At 37.6% G+C, this 11,138-nt stretch overlaps 2 protein-coding genes across 3 annotated transcripts; one reads left to right on the top strand and one right to left on the bottom strand.

The window, feature by feature from the left end:
• Positions 1-396: 396 nt before the first annotated feature.
• On the top strand, positions 397-6,910 carry LOC132600750 (uncharacterized). 2 transcript variants are annotated; one of them, XM_060314112.1, is made up of 13 exons: positions 400-729; positions 896-991; positions 1,090-1,167; positions 3,341-3,421; positions 3,501-3,720; positions 3,803-3,861; positions 4,819-4,868; positions 4,972-5,059; positions 5,159-5,413; positions 5,511-5,603; positions 5,837-5,941; positions 6,096-6,212; positions 6,557-6,910. In XM_060314112.1, the coding sequence occupies exons 1-13, from the start codon at positions 664-666 to the stop codon at positions 6,629-6,631; spliced, it is 1,383 nt and encodes a 460-aa protein (XP_060170095.1). In that variant the 5' UTR covers positions 400-663; the 3' UTR covers positions 6,632-6,910. The 2 variants fall into 2 exon arrangements, with proteins under 2 accessions (XP_060170096.1, XP_060170095.1); XM_060314113.1 differs by lacking the exon at positions 6,557-6,910 and having other exon boundaries at positions 397-729; positions 5,859-5,941.
• Positions 6,911-7,214: 304 nt separating this feature from the next.
• Positions 7,215-9,957, bottom strand: LOC132600751 (bi-functional coumaroyl CoA and feruloyl CoA ortho-hydroxylase F6H2-2-1-like). The gene is made up of 2 exons (XM_060314114.1): positions 9,031-9,957; positions 7,215-7,973 (listed from the first exon to the last, which is right to left on the bottom strand). The coding sequence occupies exons 1-2, from the start codon at positions 9,636-9,638 to the stop codon at positions 7,400-7,402; spliced, it is 1,182 nt and encodes a 393-aa protein (XP_060170097.1). The 5' UTR covers positions 9,639-9,957; the 3' UTR covers positions 7,215-7,399.
• Between the last annotated feature and the right edge of the window lie 1,181 nt (positions 9,958-11,138).

Here is an 11,138-nt window from a genome sequence, read left to right as displayed (position 1 = left end):
CCTCACCCCATAAAAATATTACTTCCTGTATTTCAATTTATGTGAACCTATTTAACTGAGCATAAAGTTTAAGAAAGAAGATAGGATTTTTAAACTTGTGGTATAAAATGAGTGACATATATTTTACTCTCTCCATTTCAATTTATGTGAACTCATTTGACTGGGCACGACATTTAAGAAAGAGTGAAGACTTTTAAAACTTGTGGTTCAAAATAAGCCTTGAATATTTGTGTGGCTGTAAATTATTTCATAAAGTGAATTTGTTTTCAAATTAAAAAAGAAGTCATTCATTTTAGCAAAGACTAAAAAGAAAATAGGTTCACATAAATTGAAAATATATGATTACAAATCATTACATAAGAGTAAATTATTATCAAATATGAAATGAAGTCCTCCTTGGACTAAGTAAGAAGGCTCACCTCAATTTGAAAGAGAGGGAATATGAGAAAACCAAATCATCCTACTAATTATTCATCCATCCCCTTTTCGATAATTGACTCTAAAACTCCTTAAACCTCAATACCCCAACCCCCAAACCCCCATTACCTGAAAAAACTCTTCTCTGCGATTCCTCCATCGTTCCCCAATCAAAAAACCCTTGTCCCTTTTCTTTGAAGCACCCAAAACGCCATTATCTGAGTTAAAGTAAGTTATTTCATACCCATGGATTTTCAAGTAGTAGTTTTAGCGGGTGGCTTCTCAAAAAGTCTTGTCCCTCTTGTTTCTAAGGTACCCTCGATTTCCTTAGGTTTTTTTTTTTTTTTCCAATCATCTTTCACTTTAATCCCTTACCCATTTTTGCTTATACTTTTATAAGTAATTTTCCATGAAAATTTGATGTAAATAGTGAATAAAAGAAGAGTTTTTTTGATGTATGTGGGAAAGAAATTTGCAGGATGTGCCAAAAGCTTTGCTTCCAGTGGCGAATCGACCGGTGTTGTCTTATGTGTTGGAGCATTTTGAGGAAAACAATCTCAAGGATTTTATTGTTGTGAGTTTTTTTTTTTTTTTCTTTTCTGTTTTTGTGTTAATTTTGGAAATTATGGTTAGTTTATTGAATTGTGTGTTTGGTTGTGGTAATTTTATCAGGTTGTTGAAGGGGAAAGTGCAGCTCTTCTTGTTGGAGGTTGGATATCAAATGCTTATGTTGATCGATTACATGTTGAGGTAATTCTTGGATCACGGTTTTGAGAAATATTAATCGGTGAATGAGAATACGAGGTGAAACTGGGAAGGAAAATTTACGACGAGGGAAATAAAAGCTTATGTAAAAGTTTGTATTAGAGGCTTTAGTGTAATTGTTTCAGCTGTCAGTGTTATTAAACTAAATGAGATTTGGCATATTGAAATTGCAGACATGATAGGTGGTTCTCATATGTATTGTTTGTTCTACTAAATGTGATTAGTAGAGAAATAGTAATAAGATGGTTAGAATAGAATGGATACTTTTTGGTATGCGAGCTATTACACAAGAGTTGGGTTCACCCTGTGCGCACCCGAAGGGTAGCGGCTGCGGGTTCCCATGTCATTAAAAAAATAAAAATAGACTGGATACTTTTTGTTTCAGCGCTTCAATTGTTTCATGCTGCAAGCATATTCGTGCATTAAGTGAGATTTTGGGACTTTGTAATTTACTTTGGAAAGTGTCGTATTAAAATGAAATAGACTTAGAAGATTCATATAGCAGACCAAACTAATTTGTAATTACGGCATAGTTGATGGATTAATTGATATAGAGTGGTACTCTCCGTAGCAAAGTAGGTAGGAAAAACTGTGAAGCATGTAACATAGAGATCAGCAGGAAAGGATTTTATAGGAAAGAGATATTTTATAGTTTGTGGATGTGAAGTAGGGACAAATACAACAAACGTTAAGTGGAGAAGGATAGAGGGACAGGTCCATCATCCATCGAGTTTCAAACTGTGTGCCAATATGCCCTTGTGGATTTCTCTGTTACAAGAAGGAGAGAAATGGACATACAAAAATAAGAGAACAAGAAGTTCGTTGGTCATATTCACACTTAACAACAAAGAGAAGGGCTTTGGTAAATGAGAAAATTCATGCTTGAGTGAACTGTGGTTGCTTCGCAAGTCTGCCAACTGTACTCTCCAGACACAGTATACTGCTTTTGGTAGATTGTTGACTTATAGGCTATAGGGAAGCAAGGAAACCACCTTTGCGCATATCAGATATAACCAAATATACCAAGTTACTGCCAGGCTAGTAAATAATGTAACATTTAACCTACAGCAAGCAGTGTATTATGCTTCTGGACAATGGAGAACAGAGGTAAACTTTTGAAACCAATGTGGATGTTACCTGCAAAATGGCCCTGAACTAAAGCTTGTACCACGTGTGTGTGAAATAAGGAATTATTGATTGTAGCTTAAAGAACCAACTGTTCATTAGCTTACTGTCTCTTTGATAAGATAGTAAGAATCGAATCCCTCTCTTAAGCAAATTCCTTTTGATTCTGCTCATATGTGCTTGGGCCTCTCTAATTATCACTTAAGGGAAAAACAGATATGCCAGGATATGAAATTTCTTTACCTCTTGCATAAAGAACTGACCCTTATGGTCTGGCCCTTCCCCGGACCCTGCGCATAGCGGGAGTTTAGTGCACCGGGCTGCCCTTTTTTGAATAAAGAACTGATACTGACAATCAATGAGGAGAATGGGACGTGTGAATGCTAAAATGTATATGGCTCGTACAATTACATCTTTATATACCCTTCATTTGTCTCTTGCTAAAACGTGAAAAAGGAAAATAACTTTCATGGAAGGGAACTATATGAAGTTCATTTGTATAACGTTTATATTGCAGTGGTCCTCACTTCCTCCAAGAATCTTTATATGAATGCTAAAAAGACATGATCAAATTTTGTTAAATTTTCTTATTGCATTTGCTGGAGTGTGAAAATCTATTCGATGGGATACTGGTTACCTTCCAAAGTAAGCTACAGTTGTTTCGAAGATGTGTATTCGCTGGTCCTACAATTCCCCGCAAGACCCGTGCACTTCTTGTTCGCGAACTTATTAAGTTTTTCTTCCGCCAGACCTAATATTTTCTTTATTAGTTTGCTCTTCTGAAAGTTAGAGCTGTTTGTTGCATTCGAAATATATTTATAGTGGGCCCTTTTGACTGTTTTAAACAGGATAAGTCTATTAGTTTAACGATTAAAAAATTCACTTGACATATCTACTGCTCATCCTTATACTTATTTGCCCATGTTAACTTACTGTGGTTTTTTTTTGAAAAAAAAAAAAGAAAAAAAAGAAAAAAAAAACTTACTGTGGTTGTTGATATAAAGGGCTTATTTTGTTGTTACCTTGTCTTCAGGTTGCAGCAGTCCCCGAGGATGTCGGGACAGCTGGAGCTCTTAGGGCCATTGATCACCACCTGACTGCAAAAGACATTTTGGTTGATATTCTAATCATTAGAGCTTTTCAACAAAGGGAGCATGCTTCAATGAGATAATTAGTTATGATTTCTTATGCAGGTCGTGAGCGGTGATCTTATTTCTGATATTCCTCCTGGGGCAGTAGCAGCTGCTCATAGACGGCATGATGCTGCAGTGACTGCAATGCTTTGTTCTACTCCTATCAGTGGCCCATCAGAGTCAGGTTCCTCTGGTGGAAAGGACAAAGCCAAGAAACCGGCACACCATAACATTATAGGACTGGACCCCACTAAACAATTTCTGTTGCATGTAGCTGCTGGTGAGACCCCTGCATATGCTTTTACATCCTTCATGCATCAGTTTGTGTTATTCCCTTATTAGGCATCTTTGATATCCTCTAGGAGCTGAAGTTGAGAAAGATATTCGTGTCCAGAAGAGCATTCTCCGAGCTGTAGGCCAGGTAAATGATGCCAATCTGCACGACACTAATAGCTAATGAAATCACTAAGATAGGAGTTTTCTGTCTGATATCTTTTTCTTCTACTCTTGCCTGATTCCTGTATACTTGAGAAATGAATGGGAAAAGAGAGGGGAAATAAGCGAAGGATTGATAGATTTGCTTGATGATTTGGTATTCTTCTTCTCCTCGTGATCTATGATTCAGCTTGGCTATGAATGGCTAGTTATATTTTGGAATTTTCCTTTCTTTATATGATCTATTTTCTTTCATTTCTTCTATATCCAATGCCTTAGTTTTAAGTTCTTTTTAAAAATTACTCCCCTTGTCCCAATTTATGAAGGGGAGCCTTGGCATAACTGGTAAAGTTGCTGCCATGTGACCAGGAGGCCACGGGTTCGAGCCATGGAAACAACCTCTTGCAGAAATGCAAGGTAAGGTTGCGTACAATAGACCCTTGTGGTCTGGCCCTTCCCCGGACCCTGCGCATAGCGGGAGCTTAGTACACCGGGCTGACCTGCCCTTTTTTCCCCTTGTCCCAATTTATGTGACATTATTTCCTTTTTAGTCAGTCCCTAAAGAATGATACCTTTATGTATTTAGTAATGATTTAACTTCATACTTCCCATTTTACCCTTAATGAGATGATTTATAACCACATAAAGATCTATGGCTTATTTGGACCTCAAGTTTCAAAAGTCTTCCTTTCATCTTGTGCTCAATCGAACACCTTCACATAAATTGGACAGCGGGAGTATTAACTTTTGCTTGTTTAACCAACATGAGATACTGGACTTGCTGCTCCCTGCAAGAGCCTTTCCTGTTTTTCTTTTTTCACATGAAAATGTATTAGATCATTAAAATAGTGCATGCGTGCAGATACATCCAAATATGCAGGCTCCTATGCTATTTGTGGTGGAGTTTTCCCTCTCTATCTTATCCTTTTTCTTTAATTTGCAGATGGAGATTCGTGCTGATCTAATGGATGCTCATATGTATGCCTTCAAGAGGTTCGATATGTTTCTTTTCATTTTCGAGTGGTTTTTAGTCAATAGTGTTATCCATTATGCTACTATTTTCTCTAAATGGGTTTGTTCATGGTTGTTCCTGTAGAACCGTTTTGCAAGAGGTTCTGAATAAGAAAGAAAATTTTCTGAGCTTGAGGCGTGAAGTGTTGCCTTATCTTGTGAGGAGCCAGCTAGTAAGTCTCTTACAATGCATGTTTTTTTCTGCCACGTGTTAACTTTGTTTACTTACCATCCATGATTCTCCACAAGTTGATGATGTTAAATTGTATTAGAGATCTGAATTATCACAAAATGGAGGGCTAGCAGAAGAAAATGGGAATTCTAAGGATGTCGATAGTAAAGTTATGCTGTCACAACTGCTGACCAATGCTTCTACACAAAGTTTTCATGAACTATACGCTTTGGGTCCTGATGGTTCTGCTCTGTCTCCAAGAAAGACTCATAAGTGCTGTGTATATATTGCCAGCAAGAACAATTACTGCGTACGCTTAAACTCTATTCAGGCCTTCAGTGACATAAATCGAGATGTGAGATTTACTGTTTAACCTTGTATTTTTGCTTATATCTACAGCATATGTGTTTGCATGTCTGCGTATGAGCTGGTTTCCTTTCTCTATGATTTAGGTCATAGGTGACGCAAGTCATCTGTCGGGCTATTCTTTCTCTCCTCAGAACAACATCATTCATCCTACAGCCGAGCTTGGTTCAAAAACTACAGTGAGTTGCAATATTTCTTGCGGTTACATATGCAGATATTATGTTGTTGCGCATGTTGTGTCATCTTTGTCTATATTTTCTTGCTAAGTGCCAAATAAAGTAGTTCATATAGCATCATATCCTTTCTGCGGGGTTTTAATTTTTCTTGTTGAATCTTGTTTTTCTATGCGTAATGTGAGAATTTTGTGCAAATTGGATCTTGGTTTTCATGACTGAGGTATTAATCTGATTAGGTTGGACCACATTGTATGCTAGGAGAAGGTTCACAAATGGGCGACAAATGCAGCGTGAAAAAGTCTGTCATTGGACGACATTGTCGGATTGGGTCAAATGTGAAGGTACAATTCATTCTTTACCTTTAATAGAAAGGGAAACAGTTAGTACTTACATTCCATTCACACAAGAATGACACAACCTCAGAAAATCCAGCTGCCACATACATCGTCTAGCTGGTTATTAAGTTACTTGCTTTCTTCTGGCTTGTCCTTGCAGGTTGTCAACTCAGTCATAATGGACCATGTTACTATCGGAGATGGTTGCTCGATCCAAGGTTCTGTTATTTGCAGTAATGTACAGCTCCAAGAACGTGTTGTACTGAAAGATTGCCAGGTATCCTGCTTTTCCTTTTCACGTATGTATATATTTTTTTTGTAATAATAATACAAACAATATTATTAGTGTTAGTATTATTATTGTTGTTATTAATGAAGGGGAACTTTGGAGCAATGGTAAAGTTGTCCGTGTGACCTATATACGTCCCTTTGGGGTGGACCCTGCCTGAACCTGGGCCGCTTTGTGCACCGAGCTACCCTTTATTGTTGTTGATAATATGGCTACTACGTATCATTTTAGAATATTGTGGGTGGGTGCGAGCGTAGTGGGTGGAGAGAGGGTTACTGTCTTTCTTTTCTTTCATGTTCTAAGTGTACTCCATTTTTGCACGTTTGACACAGGTTGGAGCAGGTTATGTGGTTTCTGCAGGCAGTGAACATAAAGGAGAATCCTTGGCAAAGAAAGAGAAACAGTAAAAAAAAAAAATTATCGGTAGCTTACAGTGTGATAAACGCGACACTGATCGCCATACGACTTTTGTTGCTCTGGCCAGCCAATGATACGCCCATCCAACGAACTCCTTGGCTACGTAACAGAGCAAAGTCAATTTTGTTTGGCATTCTTGTTTTGGCTGAAGATTTTTTTTACGTTTTTGAGTTTTGTTGTTAGGGTGAATCTGTTGTAGAATTACGTATTTGATAATCAAAACTCGACATACTCCATTTGATATGAAAAAAGTGACTACTGTTTATTTCTTCAGAGGCTTCAATGATTATCAAGATATTGCTTTCGCAAATTTTTGAAAAATATTCGTTTCGCCCCACTTTATGGAGAAATTGTTTACAAGGCGAGCATCAACAACAATATCAACAGTGTAAAGAGTCTACCTATATTCTTTTCTGTCATAATAGGTTGAATAACCGCTAAGGATTGTGGTGAAATAGATAGAATTCTCAGAGGTCTGGGGTTCGAGCTCTAGAAATGAAAATAATTCTTATACGGAGCGCTTACCCCTTTGATGAAGAACAAATCCGAATTAGTCGGAGCCCAAAATGAATATGGGAAACCAAACAAAAAAATAACAGTTTTAAATAGTGTACAACCAGGGTAACAAGTAAACTAAGCCATAGAATAGTTTAAATAGTGTACAACCAGGGCAACGAAGGAAACGAAGCCATCTACTATGTAGATTGACTCCACTTCCCATATACGTAGATGAAAAGAGTGTAGAATCAGCAGATTTTTCATAGCTTTGCAAATTCAATTGCTTGCTTGCCCTCGTGTCCTTTACTGAAGAAATAATTGAAATAATCTGAATAAATAACTTGCTTATACAATGTCTTCTCTCCATCTTCTAGTACTTGTGTCAAAGGACCAAAAACTGCATCAGGTGCTGGATTCACAAATATTGGCACTGACACTCTGTTTCTACTGTCATTCACAATCACCCGATGCTCAACGCTCTTGTACCTATCGTTGCTCATGATCTGAAGGACATCTCCGATATTGATCACCAGAGCCCCTTTGACTGGTGGCACGTGAATCCAGCCATCACCTTTAGGTTCTCGCACGTAAAGGCCACCAACATCATCCTGTAGGAGCATAGTGATTGAAGAAACATCAGCATGACGGCCAGCACCAGCAGTGAGCTCAGGACTCGGGCAGACCGGGTAGTGAATGAGGTTAACGATCAGCGTGCCCATTACAACAGACTTCGTCGGTTCATCAAGACGATTCACGTTTAGTCTCCGGAGTAGCACCTCAAGAAGCTTTACTATAACAGGTTTAGCCCACTTCATGTACTCCAAAACCTGATCTCTGTAGAAGTAAAAATGAAATTAGTCCAAAATAGTCTAGATCGATACTGATAGAATGGCCAAGCTATTTAAATTCATTTGTTGTTTTGTTTATACTTCTTTCTCTCTAAATGAGATAATAGTCCTCTCAACATTCTAAGCAGACAAATACTTCTTACATGAATTCGGATAAGAATTTCTGAAGGTTAAGCTACACTATGACCTCGAAGCATTAACAAGAATATTTCTAGTAGAACATCTTTCACAATACCTGGAAAGATGATTCACTAATGGACCAAGGGATACATCATTCGACTCATTCACATCCAGATCATAAATGTTTGGAATCCATATTATGCAAGGAGACATTGCTTTTGCTAATTCGAATTAAAGGTGATATAAAATCGGTCTATTTAAAGGATCATAGTTAGCCAGTTCATACCATCCATACATAGTGCTCTGCTCTCTAAGATTTTAGTTCTTATGTGTTTCAACAAAAACATATTCTTTCACTAAGATCCAAAATATGGAAGAAACAAACGTTTCCACGACTCTACCACGCAGCTCCTCTTCCTATCATTTTGCCATTCCATTTGGAATATTGCAGCAGTTGTGGATATACTAGAGATCTTTGCTGGGATCTAATAGCTTACTACCCCTGACACAAACACACAAAGATAAGTTTATCTAGTGAAGGAATAAGTGCATTGTGTTAGACGTTCTTTTGTCTTCAAACAACGACTAAAGGTTGTGTTATAGTACTAATCAACCCCAAAAGCTAGCTCGTGAGGTGAGGATTATATTACCACAGCTCCAATGTGAGACTCTAACGAAACATCAGTTAACAAAGTTCAGATCAACAAGCTTATTCCAAATAAAGAAAACCAGAAATATAAACAAACAAAGCCAGCACTTGATATATTTAACATTAAGGGGTCGTTTGGTTCGGGGACAAGTTATCCCAGAATTAATTATCTCGGGATTGTCATCCCACAATCCAACCAAATGTGGGATAAACTCATCTCAACTTTAATATTAATTATCCTTTATCCCTCGTGCCAAACGAGCTATTATCTTACTTGGAAACAGCAGGCCAAAACTCACTGCTCTCATCATCAGAATCATACATATGAAAAAGGTAATCTTTCCACTCCAAAACCTTCTCAGCAAAAGGACTAAAACTGGTCTTCAGTTGCACAGTATGAGTTGGTGAATTCTCTTTTAAGTACGTCCTTCTTTCTTCAACAGGCAACTCAAAGAACTTATGCCCAGCTTCAATTACATTTTCAAGAACTTCAACTGGGATTCCATGATTAACAATTTGAAAAAAACCCCATTTCTCAGCTGCATCACAAATTGATTTTGCAACTTTTGGGTCATTGAAATTTGAGAAATCAATAATGGGTATGGATTCTGAGGACACTATTTGGGAAATATCTAGTCTTTCGTGGTGGGGTTGAATGAATTTTTGAGGAACAATTTTTAGGCCAATTTGGGAAAGACCCTTTACACCATTTCCTTTGTTTACTAGAAAATCAATGAGATCTGAAGATTTTGGAAATTCTGCAATTGACATTTTTTTTTTGAAGGAAAAAATCAATGTGATATGCTGATTGCAAAAGGTTGAGGAGGAGATTGAATTGAGCCTGAAAGTGAGAAAATAGCTATCTAGTTTGAGTATCTTCATTTTGTTTCCGGTACTTGCTTTGGGGCCGAAGGCGAATCCATTTCAAACTCGAGTACTCGCTTTGGGGACGAAGGCAAATCCATTTCAAACCCAAAACCTCTAGCTGATGATGTACTTACTCTCCACCACGATATTTGATAGTGATAGTGTCATTTAAGTAGGCCGGCTCTGGAGCTGAAGGCGAATCCTTTTCAAAACCGAGATCTCTAGTTGATGATGGGGTACTTATTGTCCACCACAATCTTTGATAGTGACGGTGACATTTAAGTAGGCTGGCTTTGGGCCAAAGGCGAATCCATTTTAAACCTGAGATCTCTAGTTGATGGAGGTACTTACAGTCCACCACGATATTTGATAGTGATAGTGTCATTTAAGTAGGGGTTTTTCCTCAACCTATATCCAATACCATTTTGTGAGCAAAGGCGAATCCATTCTAAACTCGAGACCTCTTATTGATGATGGAAGTACTAACTACCCATCACGATCATTGGTGGTGATAGTGTCATTTATGTTGGCATTTTTTCTCATTCTGTATCTGATACCGGCTTTGGGACCGAAGATAGAATCCATTCCAAACCCGGAACCTCGGGTTGATGATGGAGTTACTTATAATCCACCACGATCTTTGGTGGTTACAATGTCATTTAAGTTGGCGTTCTCCCCAGTGGCAGAGCCAGAATTTCCGTCGAGGGGGTTCAAAATATAAAAAAGTAAACATACGAAGAAGCCTAAGGAGGTTTAACATCTACTATATAGACATAAAAAATAATTTTAACCTTGTAAAAATAGTATTTTTTTCGGCCAAGGGGGTTCGGATGAACACCCTCGACTCTATGTGGCTCCGCCACTGGTTCTCCCTCACATTATATTCGTTCCCTACTTTGGGACCAAAGAAAAATTCATCTCAAATTTAAAACTTCTAGTTAGTGATTGAGGCCTTATTTGTTTTATTAAGACGTATGAATATGAATGCATGTCTAAATGATTAAGATGTTATCTCTAGATCTGAACACGAATATCAAGGGGGTTTGTTTTTCAACATTTGAATGTACATAATTTATTTATTTGTAAACATAATAAATATATAATTCAAATAAGAAAGTACTTAATTATTAGAAAAAAATATAGATTTAATAAAATAAAATCGAGTTTGATAAGTATCCAAAATGCTTATAAGCCGAACGCACTATAAGTTGGTCATCCCCAACTTAGTAGGCGTTTGGACATGCGGTTTGAAACCATGAGATGAAACCAACGTTTGGACATGCATTTCATCTCATGGTTTGAAAACCCAAATCATCCAAAAAGGCATGATTTGGGGTTTCAAATAGGGGTGGGCGTTCGGTTTTTCGGTTCGGTTTTATCAAACTTCGGTTTGGCTATTTCGGGTTCGGTTTTTTGAAGGTGGACACCGAACACCGAACCAAACTAGTTCGGTTCGGTTATTCGGTTTCGGTTTTTTAAAGTTCGGTTCGGTTTTTTCAATTCGATTTTTTTGAT

This window comes from Lycium barbarum, chromosome 6 (assembly GCF_019175385.1).
Source record: "Lycium barbarum isolate Lr01 chromosome 6, ASM1917538v2, whole genome shotgun sequence".
NCBI classification, from domain to species: domain Eukaryota; kingdom Viridiplantae; phylum Streptophyta; class Magnoliopsida; order Solanales; family Solanaceae; genus Lycium; species Lycium barbarum.
Note: the sequence above shows the minus strand (reverse complement) of the source record. Positions and strands in the feature narration are given on the sequence as shown.

Bases quoted from the DNA above. Each gene is read 5' to 3' on its own strand.
- LOC132600750 (XM_060314112.1), top strand. From the start codon at position 664: ATGGATTTTCAAGTAGTAGTTTTAGCGGGTGGCTTCTCAAAAAGTCTT. The intron at 5,060-5,158 runs GTAAGTCTCTTA...AAATTGTATTAG, and splicing joins ATCTTGTGAGGAGCCAGCTA to AGATCTGAATTATCACAAAA. The intron at 5,414-5,510 runs GTGAGATTTACT...TCTATGATTTAG, and splicing joins TCAGTGACATAAATCGAGAT to GTCATAGGTGACGCAAGTCA.
- LOC132600751 (XM_060314114.1), bottom strand. From the start codon at position 9,638: ATGAAGATACTCAAACTAGATAGCTATTTTCTCACTTTCAGGCTCAAT. The intron at 7,974-9,030 runs GTAAGATAATAG...TTACTTCTACAG, and splicing joins TTTTGGCCTGCTGTTTCCAA to AGATCAGGTTTTGGAGTACA.